Source organism: Medicago truncatula, chromosome 1, assembly GCF_003473485.1.
Source record: "Medicago truncatula cultivar Jemalong A17 chromosome 1, MtrunA17r5.0-ANR, whole genome shotgun sequence".
NCBI classification, from domain to species: domain Eukaryota; kingdom Viridiplantae; phylum Streptophyta; class Magnoliopsida; order Fabales; family Fabaceae; genus Medicago; species Medicago truncatula.
This window is the reverse complement of record NC_053042.1, coordinates 6747892-6770775: the sequence shown is the minus strand read 5'-3', so window position 1 is coordinate 6770775 and position 22884 is coordinate 6747892. Positions and strand designations below refer to the sequence as shown.

The window sequence follows — 22884 nt, the reverse complement described above, 5'->3', positions numbered from 1 at the left end:
TAAAGCTACTTGTTGAAGCTAATACTTGGTATCTAGTTAAGTCAATGCATACCTTAGCCTGGGCTAAATTATTCTCCGAGAATCCTGGAAGTCGACAAATACTCTCATTGTGTATAGTGCTTATTACTCTCCTCTTCCAATTTGCCAAAATATGTAGGAATGGTATCTGTGATATAGCCATTCTCAAGAAACATAGATGATCGAGTTCCATGTAAAATATTTTGATATAAAATAGGTCAAATGCATCTAAAGGTCCTTTAAGTTTTTCATTTTTTTTAAAATGGTCCTTTAAGTTTTTCATTTTTTTCAAAATGGTCCTTTAAGTTTCAAAAGTCTCAAACAAGTCCTTTTTATTTTTGAATCGTTTCAAACAAGTCATATTGTAGACATTATAGTTGGTAATTGCTTCCTTGAACTCATCTTTGGTACCAAATCTGGCTTCTAACACCCACTTAAAATTAGCCATCTTTTTACACATGGTAAATGGTGGATAATGCTCTTTGTTGCTATCATTTGAATCATCACCATCATCCTTTAAAATGACTTGTTTGAAACGATTCAAAAACTAAAATGATTTGTTTGAGACTTTTGAAACTTAGGGTGTGTTTGGTTTTGCAAAACATCAAGTACTGGACAGAACAGTACAAAATAGAACAGTACAACACAAGGCAGAACAGCACAAGACAAATTTTTTATGGCATTGAGTAATTTTTTGTTTTATACGATTTTTGAGGGACAAAATGCTATTTTGGTATTTTAGACAACTTGTACGTGGGACAAAAAATTGTGTTGTGGTTTGGTGAGGGACAAAAATATGAGTTTTTGTCCTGTCCCTTGCCTCTAGTTTGTCCTGTACCTGAAACAGTTTTACAAATCAAACACTGGACAACTAGAGTTGTTCTGTCCTGTCCTTCATTTTTTAGCAAATCAAACGCACAAAGACTTGTTTGGGACTTTTGAAACTTAAAGGACCACTTTGAGAAAAACGAAAAACTTAAAGACCCTTAGATACATTTGACCTATAAATTAAGCTTAATTGATCCCGTAGTCCCTTATCTTAATTTTTTTTTTCAAAATGGTCCCATAACTCTAAAACGTCTCAATTTGATCCCTTATCTTTATTTTCGTCAATCAAGTTAGTCTTGCCACATGTCACTTAGAATTGGTGATCAAGGGTTGAATTTAAAAAGCACACAAAATTTACGATAGACTCACAACATATGATCATTTATAATCTTTCGTGTTTGTCTTGAATTTCCTAAAATTAAAAATTACCAACAATCTTCATCTTCTTCCCTCTTCATATCTCTACTTCATACCCAAAATAAAAATTCAGCAGCACATAAACATAACAAAATTAAAGTAAAATTGTATGATTTAATAAAACATTTCTCCCTCACTCTCTCTCTAACCAGATCTCTTCTCTCAAAATTATCAATTGAAACGAAAACACCAGTTTTTTTGGAACGAAAACACCAGAATGTTAATTTAATTTCTGAATGGTTACCATTAATTTCAATTTCCCTTCTCCCTAACCTTGGTCTGTTTGGAACGAAAACACCAATGTTTAGTCCTAAAAAGTTATCAGTTTTTTATGATCAATGCCTCTACTAAAGGCTTTTATGTGTGGAATTAGTAGTTTGGGCTCTATCAACAATTTGTTGCTTATAATCAAAGTGGAAGATTTGTTTCTTGTGCTGTCATTTGATTATGAGATTGTTACGGGAATTATGGGTTTGTTATTGGTATTGTTGTCATTTGATTTCTTTCAGATCCCAAATCTTTTGGTTTTCATATCAAAGGTTTGATTTTTTTAAGACTACTTATTTTAGGGATTTCTCGAGACTTAAAAGAATTCAAATACTGGATTTGTTATAATTATTGATTATATTTGGGTTGATGAATTTCTGGTGATTTGATGAATTTCTAGCAAGAGATTATGTGTTATGGGGATGAAGTTGGGAGATGAAGAGGGAAGAAGATGAAGATTGTTGGTGATTTTTAATTTTAGAAAATTCAAGACAAATAGGGAAAGATTATAAATGATCATATGTTGTGAGTCCATTGTAAATTTTGTGTGTTTTTCAAATCAAACCCTTGATCACCAATCCTAAGTGACACGTGGCAAGACTTAACAGTTTTAGCAAAAAAAACTAACGGAAAGGACTAACTTGATTGACCGAAATAAAGATAAGGGACCAAATTGAGACGTTTTAGAGTTATAGGACCATTTTAAAAAAAAGAATTAAGTTAAGGGACTAAGGGATCAATTAAACCTATAAATTATAATAAATTAGTTATAATATTTCAAACCACTAAAACCTTGTAGTATGTGTTTGCTGTGTAGACACATAATAAGAATATATATCACAGTCAAGCCAACCCTCACAAGTGATCACAACTGATTTACTCGTTGTTTAGATTCAATTTTGAAAGATAATTATGATTATTTTAGCTTAATTACAATTTTTGTTTTCCTATTTTAACTTGTTCATATAATTGGTCCGCCTATTTTAAAATCATTCAGTTTTAGTCCATCTTTCAAATTTTTTTAACAAAAAAATTATAGTTATATATTTTAAGGACAATGCTAGTAAGTACGAAAAATATACAAACGAATGTGAAGAATAGCGCTAGAGTTTCCGCTAACAACATTGATTATATTAATTTATTATTAAAAAATCTCTGTAATTTTTAATGTGTACGTATCGTGAGTTGAGTCTCCTGAACCAAATATATCGCACTGCTCATATTTTAAATGATATGACATATCATCTAATGATGTGATATGCAATCAATAACCATGAAATTACATGAAAACTTAGTAAAAACTTCAACTAAAGTATGATAAATCATCCTTTTTAAGATTAAAAAAATCTGAAAAAGGAACCAAAACATTACAATTTTAAAATGGAGGACCAAATTCGTAAGTGAAAAATAGAGGACGAAAACTTATTAAGTAGATTATTTTTTGAGAAGAGTTCATGATAAAGAAGCTACAGTTTTTTTTTTTTTTTGAAGGAAAAGAAGCTACAACTTAATTAGCCGCTAATTATTGTCTTTGATTATATTTTATATTTAATTTAGTTCATTTGGATTAAAATTTCACCGTTGGTGAACGAACAAACTCAGTGGCTGATTATTTAATGATTTGGGATAATACAGAACATCCACAGATCCACTAATTTTACTTGTTCTTTTGTATGTGTGAAGAGAAGTATACTTGCACCAAGTGTTGTGGTCTCTCCTTTTCATAATATTTCAAGTGTAGATTACAAAATTGGAATCAAATCGTATCTTTTTCCGTCCCTTTTCATATATATATATATATATATATATATATATATATATATATATATATATATATATATCACTTTAGTATATATTTCATTCTAAATCCTTATGCATCTTGTATAAATTTAAAAATGGTTTATGTGAGTTGTACTCCAAAATAATTAGATGTACTTAATGGTTTCCAGCACCCTGCATAAATCATAATATGTTTTGTATAAAATTATGGCAAAACCATTTTACTGTGAAAATGATTTCTGTGAGTTGTACTCCAAAATCATTTCTGCATTTATGCAGGGTGCATGATAACCGCACCCATTCTAAAGTACTCTGCCTTTAAATAAATAATTGAGAGAAAAATATTATTTTTTTTTGAATAAATTGTGAGAAAAATATTGTTAGCAATATATAACACATATTTGACGTCTCGCTAAAAATGACCTCTAATTTCAAGTGAAGAGCCTTTTGAGTTACGATCAATCAAACATATATTTTTCTTTTTACAATCAAGTATGCTTAAAAGCAGGCAAGTCTTTCTCTTACATAATTAAATTAATAATTGATATCCTAATTTATGAAATTATTACTATTTTTTAGTTTTTAACCTTTTACTTTTTAGTCAAAATTTGTTTCACCATAAATAGAATCCAGGTTGTCTTAAATAATCCGTCTTTGGTGAAGTTCATTAACCAATTAAATCTAATTTGATCGAGAGGTAAAAAATTTATAAATTAATCATTTTTTTTGTCTTAATCATATAATTCTCTTGGGAACAAAGTCATAATAATTTAGAGTTCGGATAAGAGATAACTAAAGTATGATTTTAAAATTATTTTGATCAAGATTCGAACTTGGATGATCATGGAACCATTTTTTAGAGCTTATTAACAACTTAAACGTAATTGTTGAAGCCACAATTAAACCGTGACGTTGACAAAAACCAAATTCAATGTTTTCTTTAAAAAATTAAATTAATCCATTCATATTGACAGTATAGAGAATTGAACTTAAAACGTTGATGAGAATCACACTCCAGGTAAGCTAATACCATGAGACCAATTCAAATGGGTTAACCATATTCAGTGTTGATATTCGTTTTACATTGTGCTCTCATATTTTGAATATCTCCAACTCTCCAGCATCCATTTGATTTTATTTTTTTTCTTTCTATTTATCTTCCTATCATATCTATCATATTTATCACATCACCATCTCTATTTTTTTTTTCTTTAAAAAAGATGTAGATGAGAAATATAGAGATGTCAAAATAACTTTTTCCTTTACTTTTTGCATTGGGGCGTCACTAATTACCTTGAATTATTATTGTCTCATAATTGTTACGGAAACGGGGACAAAATTTTAAATGGAGTGGAGTTAATTTGTGCTGATGCAAGATCCATTAATATGCACTAATGTTACCCCAAATGCTGGATAACTAGGTGTCAACAACTTGTTTTATTTTTTCGACTGAGTATCGACATGTTAGATCATGCCGAAAATGCAAAAATATGAAGCATGAAGTTCTGATTATCTCTTGTTCTATTCATACTTAATTTTGCATTTTCCTATTTTTAACGGGGAATGTCCTATAAGTCATAGCTCAACTAATAAAAATGCCGAAAATTTTAGGCCAGACGTCATGATCTGGGTTCGAACTCCAGTATCTCCACTTTATTTATGAGTTTATGACAGTTTTTTTTTTTAAAAAAAATGATGGCTTTGTCATCTCGTCTATCTAAAAAAAATGAAAGCTTGCCTACCTGATAACGGTTGCATGAACAAAAAAGTTTCATGTCCGTTTGGAAGAATTGATTCTAATAGAATTGATTCTGACAGAATTGATTTTGAAAGAATTGATTTATGTTTGGATACAATAATGCAGAATTGATTAAACAAACTAAATGTTGTTTGGATAGTTTTTATCAAAATTGCTTTTGAACGTATAATTACTAAAATGGACATAGCTAAATTCAAGTAAATATGCCTAGTCGAATGTATATGTAGATCAATACTAAATGTAGATATATTATTTAATTTAAATAAATAAATTTTCTATATATTAATTTAAAACATAATAAATACGATCATTAAACTATTTTTTTTATAAAATATTTGTTCATATATTTTATATTTTTTGATAAAATATATTTATGTTAAATAATACTAGAGTTAGTTGCCAAAAATGATAAAATATAGTGTAAAAGAAAAAATACAATAAATCTGAATGGGGACCTGTAAAGAAAATTTTAAAATTTGGTAAGTCATGACCATAAACATTTTTCGGAGGCTAATTTGGTTCGTTAAGTTTTCTAATTAAATTTGGTTCATCAAATTAAATTATAATTCAAAAAGGAGAATTGATAAAGGGCAATAAAGGAAAATAATAGGTTGTAATAATTGAAATAGAAAATTTAATGTAGAATTGATTCTAGAAAAGCTAGAAGCTAGGATTTGTAGCTTTAAGGATAATTGTTTTTGGAGGATAGAATCAATTCTTAAAAGCCAAACTAAACACCATTAAAAATTCAATTTTTCACTTTTAAAGATTGTAGAATTACTTCGGTACTGAAAAGCCAAACCAAACAGACACGTAACATTGTGTGTTGTGTATGAAGGGGGTGGATGGTATCTATGAATTTCATGTTATCATAGTTGAAATTAGAAGTATTTTAAATTCAACTTACAATTTTGAAGTTAAGTTTATTCGACCATAAACGAATATAGTTGTTCATAATATTATGTTCCTTTTTGTATCCAACATTAATTAAAAAAATGAGTAGCTAAACTATAGTAATTTTATTACCCAAATTTAACTTCAAAAGTGTTGTTACTTGCTAATAGTTAGAGCATAGACCCTACCTCCCACTTTGTCTGTAGTTATAATTTCGAAGTGATTATGCAGTTTGCAAGGCCCTAAAACAAAGAACGAGTGCGCTCAATCACAACAATCTTGTTTTACCAAATTTTGTAGCATGTTTAAACATAACGGGCAATGTGGTACATTAAGCACATGAAATCCTTAAAGCACGTGATGAGGGTTGAGTTAGTAGATTTCCACTTAGCATATTAACTGCGTAGAGTAGCTCTATATCTTGTGGTTAGGATGTCAACACCTAATATGATTCTTACTCATACACCACTCCAAATATTTTGGGATTTCCGCGGGCAATACTCAGCGTATCTTAAAATAATTGAGTCATTTCATACCTATAAATGAAAGAGAGAGAGAGAGAGAGAGAAATAATGTTAAGCGTATTTGTTAAGTCATCTTTGCAAAACCAACTTATAAGGTGATGAATGTCTCTTTTATATAAACTTTTATCAAGAGTTTTATTCATCTGATACGTGTTACTTGGTTTTTCTCAATATTTACAAAATTTAACTGTATATTTTAATAAAAATGATTTACTTTCAATTTTAAATAAAACATGGAATTTTATTTTAAGGTGCAGTTAATGAATACAAAAAGATCACATGAAGGGGATAACTCAATGTGTCCTCTTAATGCAATGGTGTGTGTTATATGTGAACACGATTGTTTACACGTCCATTAGATGTTGGTGACTGGTGTGCATGTGAACTCAAGTCTTTTTAGGTTACCTTCTTTGTGAACTCAAGTCTTTTTAGGTTACCTTCTTTGTAGAAACTACACGTGTCAACCAATTAAGTATGAAGCTGTCCTCATGCAGTGTAAAGTTAGAAGAAACAAATGCATTTCATTGCCAAACAAAATAGTTGTATTATACTTGGACACACAATTTCTTATATCTTATTTCAACACCTTATATTCTTGAGTATGGACACAACTTCTAAGGTGAGAGGACAAACATTATAATAAAAGTAAATAGTATTTTAAAAATTGTATAAATACATAATGTCTAAAAAAATCATTTCTCCAAGAACTAGACAAATGAATTTTGTAAGAAAATTTTATGTTTAATGTTTTTTTTGGAAATTGTAAGAGAGATGTTAGGAAAGAAAAGAAAGCTTCAGCTGATCAGCCCTCCCTAATGCAGGTCTGCAATCCAGTAAGAAAAATAAAAAAAATAAAAAAAGAGAAGCACTGCACTGTGCAATAATACAATCTATCTTCTGACTTCTTTCAAAGCTGCATTATTTGATTGCTAGCCGTTAGGGATGGAGCTCAACTTGGGATAGGTTTTGACTTAAATAGGTTTCATGTATTTTACAATTTTTAAGTTTTCAACCTCATTTATATTTATTAGAGCATCATAATAGTGAGGTCTTCACTATTTAAGACCTGATATCTAATAGGTACTTCCATTGTGGAAAAAAAAATTAAGGATCTTAAAAGATCTCATGTCTAACTTAAGACCCCCATTCTTAAATAGGCCACATCACTTTTTATTAAAATAATAATTTTCATGGCTATTAAATAATATTTGTGGGACCTTATTAGACATTGGAGTGGTTGAGTACCTATTAAATACTATTATTAAAAATTATTAAAAAGTGACGTGTCCATGTGAGACCCATTTAAGATCTCAAAATTGAGGGTCTCCATTGTGAATGCTTTTATCTATCATAAAACTATTTTTAAGGTATTACCCTTTTAAAAGTTTATCTTAGCACAATTTTTTTAAAAAGAGCACGAAAATCTATTTAAAAGTCTATTTTTTTTTTAAGGTTTAAAAGTCTATTTCATATTTTCTTCAATATAAACATAATAAAATATTGGCTTAATTGCACTTTTCTCCCCTATAGTTTGCCAATTGTGCAATTTTGCACCCCATAGTTTTAAACGAGCGATTTTGCCTCATATAGTTTTCCCCCTTTCTGATTTTATGGTCCTCATGACATTTAGTGCTGATATGTCTGTTTTTTATCAATTAATGTATGCCACGTGTGTAATTTCATTTTTAAAAAAATAAAAGAATTGTATTTTTCAGATTTTGAGAGAAGGAGGTATGTGATATTTCTTCTTAAAATCTGAAAAATCACGTGCCCCCTTCTCTCAAAATCTGAAAAATACCATTTTTTTATTTTTAAAAAAATGGAATTACACACGTGGCACACATTAATTGATAAAAACCAGCACTAAATGTCATGGGGACCATAAAATCAGAAAAGGGGAAAACTATAGGGGGCAAAATCGCTCGTTTAAAACTATGAGGTGCAAAATCGCACAATTGGTAAACTATAGGAGGAAAAAGTGCAATTAAGCCTAAAATATATGCAATAAAACACTTCAAGAGGGTGTCAATCTACTACTGCTAAATAGACTTTTAATGATTTATTTCTTCTACCCTCTTTTCCATCCGACCTATTTAAATGATTTGAGCTTTTTTAAAAGCTTAAATTTGGCCTTATTATTAAACGAATCGAGCCAAGTTAGATTTTACATATGTTAGATCATAGACCCATCTCCGATGATCTAACATATATTTTCACTGACGTTAACGGTTAATGTAGCTAAGTTAGTTTTTTTTCCCTTTCATAAACCATCATTGTTTAGCTAGAGCAGTTATCGCCTTAACTAGTTTTCATATCTTTATTGACAATTTCTATATGTATCCAAGATTTACACATTAATGAAATGAATTGGGTTCTTTCCGTAAAAATAAATAAATAACAAATAATACTATAATTGATGTAGTTAAACTGAATACATGTGTAACTTTATTTTTATCTTTTAGAGCTTATAATACAATTAAACTCTAAATAATATTAGATTTGATTATTTTGATGTGTTCCATACGTATAATTGTAGAAATTAATCATTCGATTCAAGTTGATACCTCCACCCCCGCACATAGGTCCGACTATTTTTAAATTGAATTATGCATTCACCTTACATAATATAAAAGCAAGTAATGTCATTAGCTTCTATCCAAGATATACATCAACCATAAACATAAACCAATGGATCAATGTTTGATATAACATGTATATAAAAGGAATATGTTATTATTATTTTATTTTTTTGTCAAGTAGCCTAATGGCTAGAGCTCACACAATTTAATTGTGAAGAAGTGGAGTGTCTGGGGTTCGAACCCCGACTCCTGCATATAATATGCAATATCCCTACCAACTGAGCTAAGCTCACGGGGATGGAATATGTTATTTTTATTAATGCATAAATACAATTTTTGACATAAGTATTATTTTCTTATATTTAATATACAACTTTCATTTGTTCCATAATAAAATCATTTGTAAATGTTGATTGCCAATTTATATATACAAAAATATTCTAGTTGCGAGTTGCGACTACCTATTTGATTGTACGCTGGCACAACATATTTTATTTTTATTTATTTTTGAGTGAATCCTATTTTTTAAAATAATTTTTTCGTAATTCAATTTAATAATCTTTGATATTGTTAAATTGAAATAAAATTTCTTTGTGAGTTTAGTTTAATTGGTAGAGATATTACATAATATATATAATATATAATGGCTGAGATTCGTACCCTCAATATTCTAATTATTCGTCTTTAAATTAATTTTTAATTATTAGACTAATTGACAAAAAAATATGAATTTCATCTTAAAAGTCTCCATGAGTTTAGTTGAGGATTCATATTATAGACATAAGTTAGGGATCAAAGCTCAAATATCACACTTAGCAACTAGACTTTAAAATAAAAATCCTGAAGTTGATGAATCTAATTGGTCTTTTACTGCGTCACAAATTGATATCTAACATTTAAAAAGATGCCTAGAAAAAACAAAACAAATATTTTTAAAATAAAATAGTATCTTCCTCAAACGTTGGACCTATATATAAACAACGAAACCTGCCTCTTACTCTTCTCAAGAGCCTGCAAAATCTCTTCACTCTTACTATACACTATGCAATAACATCTAATTTTTTTTTTTTCTTCTATTTTTATTCATAAAAAAAAATCTCAAAAAAATTTCATCAATGGCGCTTCGGAAACTCTTTACAAAGCGTCTTTTCGACGGCGTCAAATCTCTGACGCCGTCCTCAACAACATTAGAACAAACCATAGTTCCTCCAAACGCTTCTAAAGCAAATTTCCATCGTGAGTATCTCTCATCACCGGAAACCAAAAACAGAAACTATTTCCGCCGTTTTCTTCCCCGGCGAGCTGTGCATCACTCCGGCACGGTGAGCCTCCCGGAGTTTCTCTCACTCCCTGTCGGAGAAAAACTCAGGGAAAAACTCAAAGGCATTAACACCGGTGATCGTTTCCTTGATCTCAATTTTGCACCGGCGCCGGAAAAGGCAACATCGCCGGCGAAGTTCACGGTGGAGGATGCGAGGAAGATTCTGAAAGCATCGCAAATGGAGAAGTTGAAGAGGAAACTGAGAGAGGTTTCGGAGAATTCAGTTAGTTACGGTGAGTTTTTGAGGATCTGCGTTGAATCGTGTGAGAATCATGAACAAGGTGTTGAGTTTGCAAAGATATTGGATGAATCTGGAAACGTCATCGTTTTGGGGAATGTTGTTTTTCTCCGGCCAGAACAGGTATGTGCATTTTTTATTTTTCTTCTTCCCTGATTATTCGTTTTTTACATAAATATTCTCTTTTCTTGCTATTTTTTATTTCCATCTTTGAATATAATTATATTAATTTTTTTTACATCATGATAATTGTGCATATTTAGATTTTATTAGTTTTTATCGTAATTTTAGATCTAAATATAGATACTTTGGATTTGGATGAAATATGTTTTTTGATTTTGTGACATAATTCGAACACATGCATGCAAAAGGAGATTTTTTTTTACAAGGCAAAAGGAGAAATACTTCACAACTTTTTGTTTTTTTATAGACTAGTAAATTATTTTGATCACGTTTATAAAAAAAAAAAACAAAAGACCATTTTATTTTATTAATAAAGCTTGGCCCTATCATTAGCTTGTTTGCAAAATTGGTTTCCATTTTAAATTCTAACAATCTTTTAAATTACCAAAAAATATCGTCTCTCAAGCAGAGAAAGTCTTAGAGGAGAACTAAGAAGAGAAAGTATATATTACATTAAGTTTCCAAAAACAATGAAAACTAGTCGGAACTAGTAGTTCAGGTAAGAACACCAAAACTCAAATGAAAAGATATTAAGTAGCAACTCCCAAGTACATAAGAGGATTAGGCCATCATATCTAAAATTTCTAAATTAAAAAGTGGTGTTGTAACGCCCTATACGAAGTTGTAGAATTTTTTTCATTAATTAAATTATAAAAACAAATATTTTTTAAAATTAAAACTGATTTTTTTAGAGAATTTTTAATAATTTAATCATATATGTTGATCATATCACATCGTATGACTCATCGTTTAAAACTTGCAACATCATCATTTTTAGTCTAAAAATTTCTGTAAGAGTAAAAAAAAAAGGGAATTTAATCAATAGGATTAAAATTTTGTATTAATAAAAATAGAATTAAAGTAAAGGATCAATTAAGTTAATTAATAGCTAATGTTGTCTACAATAGTTGAGTCAAATAAAAAATAGCACAGCCCGTAATAGTTTTTTTTCTTTCAAGTAGAACATAGTCCACAATAGTTTTGATTGCTCAAGAAAACAGGAATAAAGATCCTCTCCATTTAAGATTAAAATGAATTTTAGAGGATAAAAGCTACAAATTCTAGCTCTAAAAACAAAATTAATTTTTTAGTCCCCATAAACTTAGCTCAGTTGCATTAAAATCAATTTTTTAACAAAACGTGATAAAATCAATTCTACACTCTTAAAGAATCAATTTTGCCCCCTCTAACATTAAAACTAAACGTACACTAAAACTTTAATTTATCTTATAAAGTAGATATAACTCATATTATGTTGGACGAATTACTGAGATTTTTCATGTCTCGGTTAACTTTACGGTTCAAAACAAATTTACACTTGTCCAAACGTCTTGTTAATGTATTATTTTTGTGAATGTCTTGTTAATTTTTATAATTTACCTTTTTATGTGAAAAATACTTGGTAGTTGCAATGCAATTTCTATATTTTTTCTCTTTATAAAAAATAAATAGCAAATGCTAACAAATGTGGTATTGTTTAAGCAACTAAAAAGAGTATAATATTTGCGTAGAAGGTGGTGTAATTATTACTTTAAGACTATTTTAACTTAGTATTTTCGAAACAAATTTTCTATTTGTGTATTCCTTATACAATGTTATTAAAACACTTGTTAGCATGATTCTAAAGAAATATACGGTGTATAGTTTTAGAGTAGACAAATTTGTAAAGATTTAAAATGGTTTACTTTTATGATAAATTCCAAATTTGTAAAGATTTGTGACGAAGAATGAAACGAAATTCACAATATAACATGACATGAGGTTCATAATAACATGCCTTGTCTCCAGGGAGGGGGTGATGAATAATGAGATGGCACATATTTTAAGGAGTTTGACGTGAGTGAGTCCTAGCTAATACTCTTCTGGGGAGGGATTATCTGAGTGAGGGATTCTCCTCCCTCCCTTGTTATCTGCTCCTATATATGGTTTTTAGTGTTGTCTTTGATACACCCTAAAGTGTGTTTTGTGTGACACATGCCCCACCTATCCCCACCTCATCCCTCTGCATTGCCTCCAGGTAACCAAAGTTACCTGTTTACTTGGCTTTTGGCTGCATCTCTTTTACTAGTTTTTTGGACCAGCTCTACTTTTCATCAAAGGGCTACACAAACACAATGGTTTATATATCATTATTAAATTTTATTTTGGTGGGGCCATACAACCGGTTCATTAAAATGTTACATTCATCTTTTATACTCTTCTCATATTGCTAGCAAGTGTAATTAACTTGGGTAACTAATATTTACATCTAATGCGGAAAATTACTGTGATTTTAAATATGCATTTAATTTTTCTACAACTTTATAAAGTTGTTTTTTAAATAATTTTTTGGACCACAGGTTGCAAAATCAATTGAGAGCATAATGTATCAATCAATAGCTAGTCCTAATGACCCAAGGAGGAAGGAGCTAGAGAATATGGAGAAGCAAAAAGCAATGATTGATGGCAAGGCAAAAGCTCAAGTTCAGACTGAGCTTTACTGTGGATTGGGATTTTTAACAATCCAAACACTTGGGTTCATGAGACTCACATTTTGGGAGCTAAGTTGGGATGTTATGGAACCAGTATGTTTCTTTGTTACTTCCCTGCACTTTGCTTTTGCATACCTATTCTTCATAAGGACTTCAACTGAGCCAACATTTCAAGGCTATTTCCATCGTCGTTTCATGTCTAAACAAGAGCGTCTTATGAAGACATACAACTTTGATGCAAATAGGTATAATGAGCTTTGCAAAGCTTGTTATCCAAGTAATCATGTTGGTGTTGGTGCAAATGCAAAAGCTGAAACATTTTCTCCACCTATCCGCCATGTTGAAGAGACACTTCTAAGGGCATAACATCGTTGAAGAATCATATCTTCATCAATGTTTAATTAGTATTTTTAGATAATCGATGAGCCAAATGCAACCCTTTTTTCCAGAACATATTGGTTCATGTACTTATGTAGAGAACCCGTGTTTGGATTTTTAAGCGGTGTTTGACTAACTAATAATTAATAATTAATCTTTTTTGATAATTTTTCTTGTTAACTAATGATTACACACTGGAGGGTGTGGAAATCAACAAATTAATTTTTTTGCATGGAGTTGGTTACAATCAAAAGCTTGCACAATGATTTTCAAATCCAATGGTGTGTTTGGGGTATCCTTAACTGTTTTGGGGTGACAAATGGGTGTTTAAATGTTTATGCACGATTGAAGTAAAGGTAATGAAAACAGGAACAGAGTCATTCAATAAAGACAAGTTTACCAAGTTTGGGACAGACCCCACCCAAGTCCTATGAGTCTCTGCATTTAGGCTTCATTAAAGAGAGAAACACAAACGAACTTGTTATTCAAGTTAATAGCTACAGGCTGTGGTCTTTGTGATAAATACAAGGTTTGATTTAGAGCTTGACAAGGCTTTATTACCACTTGTACCAAACATTTAGTGCAAATTGTGCTTGTATTGCATAATTATATAAGATTCCTTTTGGGATCAAGAGAATTGGTCTTAAAATTTTGAGGCCTAAAACCATTGGTGGTGTTGTGTTGTACCAAGCTGCATTGGTCGAACAACAAGTGGTTATGTGTGATGCCTATTAATGCTAATGCATAAATGAAGAGAATCTGCAATTTTCAGCAGCAGATGGTAATTTTAGGGGTCTAGGTAAGTATCATTTAAGAGCTGGTGTTTGATAAAATTTAATCCTGCAAAATGCTGCAGGTTGTAGACTGTACTGTTTGTTTTTTGTGTTTGGTCTCTCATGTGAAGGCTAAATTTTTTGAGGTTAACTTTTAGGCTTGGTGAATCTTGTGCTTGTGTCTTTGAACTGTATTCATGTCTTGGCCTCTTGGGTAGCTGTGCTATTTTTACTGGTAATTGTATTTTTCTTTTTCATATTCTAGCACACCTTATGCTTGGTAATTACCATCTTATGCTTGGTCATTTGAAAAAACATAAGATGGTAATTGACGGTGCAAAGACAAAATGTTGTAACTTTGAAAATTAAGGCATTTTCTCACATCATCCACACAACTTGCTGATTTTCACAAAAAAAAAAGTAGCTTCAACAAAATCTATGTTCTTCATGATTGTGTTGGATACATTTGTATTGATCAAAGGTGATTCAAACTTTTCTTTTAAACTATTTAAAGTCAAAATCTATGTCCGTTAAAGAGTATTTTTTAGGTAAAACTGAATTGTAGGGGTACAACAAAAATTGTTGGGAAATAGATAGCAATTTTAATTTTAATTTTAGGCCTACGACCCTTTGCATCAATATTTTAGGCCTTGAGTTCAAAAATTGGCCATTTTTTAGACGGTTTCTTTTCACACCCTCTAAGATTGTTTCAAATTATATTATATAATCCAAAATGTTATAGAGTGTTACAAAAAGTTAGTAGGATGAGTTATTTTATTTTATTTTATTTTGAGGCTTATACCCTTTGTCCGACAAGTAAGATTTATTAATAGTGTCTAACAATAACATTGTTATTTAGCACATGCAAACTTTATCCACCTTCTATGAAGAGTTGCAGAGAACACACACAAACATGTGCTCGGCAACTCGGTAGTAGTACAATTACAATACACCAATACAACACCTAGTCTACTAATTAAAAAAGTTAGAATGAAAAGCACCATATGAAAACTAGCTCTTCCACCCACTACCAAACCTGCTAAATTTGTTCTACCAGCAATGCCGGAACCTTATCGTTGCTTTCTTACCACTTCAGCAGTTTTACTGGAGGCCTACGGCCTTTACATATCAACATTTTGTGTTTTGATCGAGTTGAGTTGGCCCTAACCATAAACATGAGATCAATTCTGTTTGGCAATTTGCTATCCACAACTTCCTTCCCTTTTCTTCTCACAAAATATCATTTTTGAAGTTACCGATTCTTAATTAAGTGCATTATTGGCATGACCGTGAGTTGGAAAAAATCACTGTTAACAATACAGATATAAAATGGAGAAAGAGAGAATAGGAACAACGACGGCTACGATTTCATTAGACTAACAATAGCTTAACATTACAAAAGGTTATAAGAGAATATATAATAAAATCTAATGGACTCTAACTTACTAATATAAATGCCCAATAACTTAAGCCTAATACTTTATTATCTAACATCTACCCTCAAACTCACAATGAGTCAACAAGAAGCATTCTGAGTTTGTCAAACAAAATACGAAAAACATACTAAATAATATAAAGTTCTAACACTACCCCTCAAGCTGAAGCTTACTAAGCTTTAAGCTTGTTACAAATTAACCAAGAAAAATAAACCAAATCAGCTGTCAGCAAAACCAATGGAGAGCAGCAACAAACCAAACTTAGTTATCTTTGTAGAGAGCAGCAAGAACCATCACCATCAACCAATCAAAGAGAGAGAACCATCCAAACAATAGAACCAGTAGAGAGAAGCAGCCATACATAAGAACCAATAGAGGAGAACCAAAGAATCATCAAAAGTGGGAGAAGTGCAATCAGAAGAATCAAAAAAGGGGGAGAAGTGCAATGCAATCAGAAGAATCAAAAGGGGGAGAAGTGCAATGCAATCAATCGGAATAACCAATAGGGGAGAAGTGCAATCAATCGGAAGAATCAAAAGAGTGGAGAAGTGCAATCAATCGGAAGAACCAATAAGGGGAGAAATGCAATCAATCAGAAGAATCAAAAGATGGGAGAAGTACAATGCAATCAATCGGAAGAACCAATAGGGGAGAAGTGCAATCAATGAGAAGAATAAAAAAGGGGAGAAGAAACCAAATTGTGAGCACATCTCACCAAACAACCAAAGTGTGAGAAATCGACTCACCAAACAAGCAAATTATGAGTTCTTGACCCACCAAACAAACAAATGAACAAACCAATTGTGAGCACTATTCTGACTCACCCAACAACCAAACAAATTGAACCAAACTAAATCGAACAAAACTAAATCAAGACAACTTGAAGAACCAAAACGAACGTAACCAAACGAACCAAGACAAGTTGAACCAAAGCAACCAAGACAAAGACAAACAAACAAACGAACAAACCTACTGTGAGCACTATTCTGACTCACTTTGCATATGAAACCACTTTATTCTACCTAACTCACTTTATTCTACCTAATTAAAATTCACTGAAGGTAAAGAAAGAACCAACGAAACCAACAAAACAAACCTCGTATACATATTATTCTTCAAGCACACAAATTAGACGACATATTCCCAAACTTTTGGGAACTCAACAGCGGAAGCGACGACTAAATCAAGGAGGGTCAAACCACGCTCTTGATACCATGTTAACAATACAGATATAAAATGGAGAAAGAGAGAATAGGAACAACGACGGCTACGATTTCATTAGACTAACAATAGCTTAACATTACAAAAGGTTATAAGAGAATATATAATAAAATCTAATGGACTCTAACTTACTAATATAAATGCCCAATAACTTAAGCCTAATACTTTATTATCTAACAATCACGACTACACCGTGATTTTGTCCAAGTCACAAAGTGTACATTTTAATAAAATTACAGTAATTTACTACGGTCCAACTCACCCTGGTACCATATAAGCATTAACACGAAATGTGCGTTACTCCCTTCAAATTTGTTCTACGTTCTTGTCAAATGATAGTATTATTTTTTTGTACTCAAATGTAGTTAGTGAACAAGCATAGTTTAGCAAATAAAATACGACTAAACTATCAAAATAGAATTGCCTTGGTTCCGAATCAAGTATTACTGCCAGACCAAAGTACCAACAATATGTCTGAATGCATTATGTAGAAACATACGAGGTCAGTTTGCATCCCCACACCATGTGTACCACCCATTTTGAATTTGGTCCCTTTCCATGTGTCAAGTTGTTGAACTTGTCCTTTCCGGTGGGGTCGGTCATGCTACTCATAGCATTCTCTTTATCCAAAAAAAAATAATTTCCTTCAAATGTGGGCACATTCATAACTAACCTCCACATCTTGCAGAAGCAATTGGGATGCCTACCTAGATACTAGATATATCGATTTCAAATAAATATCAAACATGAACCTTTCTGTTTAGTGTAGTCAGCTATCAACAACTTCTTGAACTTTTGCTATCTAAAATAATTTATGTGGTCTTACCGTTTTTTATTTCTTTGACTTAGAAGCTGTAATTAACTAACTTTTGAATTGTATTATTCAATACATGCATTAGTGATCCATGCTAAGTAGCAAAGATATCGTACAAGATTTCAAAGTGTGAGGACTTTTGACTATACTTCAAATTCTCTCCGGGGTTTAGGTCAATTGAATCCGTTATGTGACCAATCTTTTATTCGTTAGGGAAACATTTGTTGTTTTACAATTATTGTTGAGTGATTCTAGAAATCGAATATCGAGTTCTTTTTTTAGGAAGAATTGTGTTGCCAACTCTCAAAACATCATGTTGGTAAACTTTTTCTTGTTTATTAGATAGACTATACCTTTCACAAAATATATATATATATATATAGACTATACCTATGACAGATTGATATTTCTTACTATTATAAAAACTCTTGAAGGAAATTGAGGGTTAGATCTACACTCCCATCATAATAGTAATAATCGCTACCAGTATATCGGTCGTTTTAAAAAAAATATTATTAAAGTTTTAACGAAGTGCCAAATAATAAACTATTTGAAGTTATTTTCGGATAAAAAAAATTCAGTTCACACAATTACAAGCCATGACAATTCCGTTGTGGCCACCTAACTTTGCATGCAACCTCCTCAAAGTAAAACCCAGTTGGGTTGGCTTGCATTTGAAGATACACAAACCTAGTAAATAGGTGGTACAATGAAAGTAAGTACTATCCTTATTGTTTTATTACGCTGTACCAAAATAAAAGTAATGGTTAAAATCCAAATTGGCATTAAAAAGGAATGAATAAATTGATGGTGAGGATTGCTGTTAAGTAATAAAACTCTCTTTTTTGCACTTGACTTTTGTGGTTACCCTACCTGGGTGTTTCGGTGTGGTTTAGTTCGGTTTTGAGACTAAACATCATCCGAACCGCAAGTTAAATAAGTATGTGGTTTGTTTTGTTTAGGTTGACTTTTAAAATAAAATTTGAACCAAACCAATGCGGTTTGGATTGGATAAGTTGGTACTGTTTTTTTAAACAATAATTTTTGTTTTGTTTCCAACATTAAAATCAAATTAAAAAGTTAAAACACAACATATTTTCAGCAATGTTTTAAATGCGGAGAAAAAGTAATCCTATTTTGTAAGAAATACAAAAGACTAAAATTTTTATCATTCTCTAAGGGCGCTTGCTTTGGGGAAACACAAATTATTCCCAGGAATAAACAACCCCTGAGAATGAAAATATGAAAATTTGATTCGTGGGGTATTTGTTAAAAAAAGTGTTTAGCAAATAACTTGACATTCCTGAAAAAATTGGAAGTTACAATTTTTTTAAAAAATCTATGCATAATATCATGGAAATAATGAAAGGTATGAGAAGTTACTTCATTCACATGAATTTTTATACCTAGGAATATTTTTTTCACAACCTCATAACAAACATGAGTATAATCATTCCCTAGTCATGTATTCGTGGGAATGTCATTCTTAACCTTGAAACAAACACCCCATAAGAGTTCAAGTAGTACATAAATACAATTTTGAAAGAAAAAACAAAGAAGAAACTTAACAAGAGAAAAAATGTCATTTTATTAAAGTTTTCATTGAGTTTCTATGAGTATTGGTCCAAGTGATATATATTTAATTAGTGTTTTTCTTATATTGCGGTTTGGTTTGGTTTGGTTGATAAAATTAAAACCACAAACCTAACCAAACCATGCGATTGAGTAAAAAATTGATCTGAATACATCCGAACAAAATACAGTTTTTTACAATTTCAATTTGAATTGGTTCGATTTACGATTTTTCTATTGGATTGATTTGATTTTGAACATCCCTACCTTACCACAGATTATGTAATTGACAAACTAGAAGAAATATCTCATTGCAATACTTAATTTCGTGGCCTAACTCTATATTTATTACTCCATACAAATATAAGTACTACAATGAGAATATTATAATTATTATTGTCGAAAGTAGAGCAAGCAATACTTTGAAATGTTCAACCAAATGTGGCAATTTTAAATGAAATTTTCAACGCTAAAAAAATGAGTTGTGTTATTTGAACATTCATATATGTGATAATCAAAATTTTACAAAGGAAATGAGGTATTGACATAAAAACCAAAACAATAGAGAGAAAGTAAAAAAATAATGAGTATGAGAGAAAAAGTTGTCACAAAAGTTGTAAAAAATTGTTGTTAATATATCAATTTCTCTAAAAAAAAAAAATATAAAATGTCTTTTCTTAAATGCTAACATTTGTATATCAAAGGTCAAAATTGTGTGCAAGCATGTGTGAAATTGTTAACTGCCAAATGTCTCGATTTGATGACAAACCTATGCAACATTACGCCGACAAGACTCTAAAAACTGCCCATTATCCTAACTAACTCAGTTTAGTGATTAAAATATTTGTGCTGGTTGGTGATAAACAAGTACTAGCTAGGTGGATGAGCTGTATCCAAATTTCAAATCTACGTCGTTGAGCTAATATAAATCCGTGTACAAAACTATTAATACAAAACATATTAATCTAATCATACAAGTATATCCAATAATCCAGTTTAATGATAATTAACACAAGTAGGTTGGGTTAGGAGGTCAACATGGCTTAAAAAAATCATGCAAATCTTGTATTGTAGGCCATCTAAGTATACAAATTAAAGCATAACCAACTTTGTAGGCCATTTAGGTACAAAACCTATGATTTTGGTCTTTTGCTTCCAAGTGAATTTTAATCCGTAGCCTAATTTGGAGGATTCAAATAAGCATTGTTTACATATGTATATATCCTAATTAAGTAAGCATCCATTTTACAATTTGATTTCCTTCCCACGTTTCATTTCTTTTTTATACACATTTTTTTTGTCCCAAGTAGAAATGGAGATAGCACTTGTGAAAAAGTGATGTTTGCATTGTTTTTTGACTTTACACTCTGATATTTTATTGGAAACAAGGAGTGAAAATTAAATTTCAACAAGTAGCTAGTAGTTAGGAGGTTTTGGTAACTTGATCATTCTTTATTATTGCTTTTGTCTTTTATCTCATCTTCCTACCAAAACACGAAAGAACAAGAACCCTAATTCACGTTACTCCAATTTATGGAGAGTATATATATGGTATGGAAGAAAAAGTCACTTTATTAAGAGTTGAGAGAAAAAACAAAAGAATAAAAAGGAAAGAATAAAGGAATAAGGAGGAATGTCACTTTTGAGTTTTCACTTTTAGTTTTTTGTCATAAAGAAAAGGACTCTTAATCTTTTATAAATTGATACTAAATTTAATTATATTTTAGGGACGTTCACATTCAAATAGGTCCACGAAAATCACAAGTCTATTAACTTGATTTAGGAGTTCTTGAGTGATTTATGTCGAGAAATTTAACTCCTCATCTTTAGCGATGTCGCTCCTTAGATTTAGAAAGCTTGAACCAAATTGCTTCATTGCAATGTTTATATTCGGTGTTTATCTTTTAATAGATTTTTTTTATTATGGTGGTCAGGGTTTGAACCCCAACTGAGTTAAGTCATAGTGAAAAATTATCAATAGTTAATTTGATACAATTATTATTATTCTCTTTTTTATGTATTATTATTATTCTCTTTTTTATTTTGATGTAAATTGTATATCTTTACACGTTGCAAACACTAATATCTCGAATGAGATACATGTAGAATGACTCATAAAACTCTTCTTCTATATATTTTACATGAGTCGGGATCAGTTGACACCAAATCACATCCGTTTATTTTTGCTGATCCAATGGCCGACATTTCTTCCCTTTTTATCTCTCACGTGACCATCTTGTTTTCACGTTCTTTGTTTTCTCTGGCGTGACTTCACCAATCACCACCCTCAACTTCTCACATATGCTTTCTCTCCAAACGTGATTTCACCTCATCTTTTTGTTTCTAATATTAATTCACAAATTGGCAATTGCATCAATTTGTAAAGAATAAAATTGATAGTTTATTAAAAAGTGCAAATCAAATCAATTGATTGGGGATCTTGATCTCAATTCAGAATACGATTATAAACAATCTTTATAAAAAGAAACTTGTTGATATAATCCACTTTTTCTGGAATATAAATTGGTTGTTCTTGTTGTTGAGCAAAACTAGTCCGGAAGATGCAAACGCGACCAACAACAACAAAGGCAAAGAAAGAGATACGTGATATTCATAAATTAATTATGGTAGCATATTTTAGATCGTTGGATGACTCATTTTACATTGTTGCATTGGGATAGAATCAAATGACATCAAATTTGACACCAAATCATAACCATTAATCCAACTTTAATCCGATGTCTCTCAACAATTCATTAAATACTCACATGTTTGATCAAATGATTCAAATTTTAATTTAGAAATAAAATATTCTTTCTTCTCTGGTTAATTATTTTCCAAATATTATATGATAGTTTTTTTTGAAGGAAAAAAATTATATGATAATATTATTATGGTTTCTTTACGGTTTACACTGTTCACTGTCATCTTTTTTTACAGGCTTATCATCCTTATTTCTTTATTCCTATTAACCTTTTTATTTTTATTTTTCTTAGAAGAACCTAAAGAAAATTAATTTATAGAGAGTACCTGGGATAATGAATGAACGATTGCTTCCAAAATTAAAAAGAACATATTCTTCTAAACGAAAGAAAAGCACAAATGCTTAAACACCCGACACAATAATATTAACAGCATTTCATAAAACAAAAAAAAAAAAGTTCGCACCATGAACACAAGAATAATATCATACAACAAATGAAAGCGTAGCGAATATAATATGATACAAAGATAAGCCAACAAAAACTAGTAAATAAAATCTCTACAAAATAGTAGGGAGAAATCAAATGACAATCATCTATCTATTGGTGCAAAATATAACAAAAACGGGAACTATCCAACCAAGAAAAGAAATAATAAATTATTTCTAAAATTAAAATTTGGATCATTTGATCAAGCATGTGAGCATTTA

General features: G+C 30.7%; 1 protein-coding gene across 1 annotated transcript; it reads left to right on the top strand.

Moving 5' to 3' along the window:
• The first annotated feature begins 10063 nt into the window (after positions 1 to 10063).
• On the top strand, positions 10064 to 13823 carry LOC25482102 (calcium uniporter protein 4, mitochondrial). The gene is made up of 2 exons (XM_013610601.3): positions 10064 to 10747; positions 13147 to 13823. The coding sequence occupies exons 1-2, from the start codon at positions 10181 to 10183 to the stop codon at positions 13642 to 13644; spliced, it is 1065 nt and encodes a 354-aa protein (XP_013466055.1). The 5' UTR covers positions 10064 to 10180; the 3' UTR covers positions 13645 to 13823.
• Positions 13824 to 22884: the final 9061 nt, after the last annotated feature.

Excerpts from the sequence above, each read along its gene's own strand:
- LOC25482102 (XM_013610601.3), top strand. The coding sequence starts at position 10,181 with ATGGCGCTTCGGAAACTCTTTACAAAGCGTCTTTTCGACGGCGTCAAA. Across the intron at positions 10,748-13,146 it reads TTTTTCTCCGGCCAGAACAG|GTTGCAAAATCAATTGAGAG; the intron begins GTATGTGCATTT and ends TTTGGACCACAG.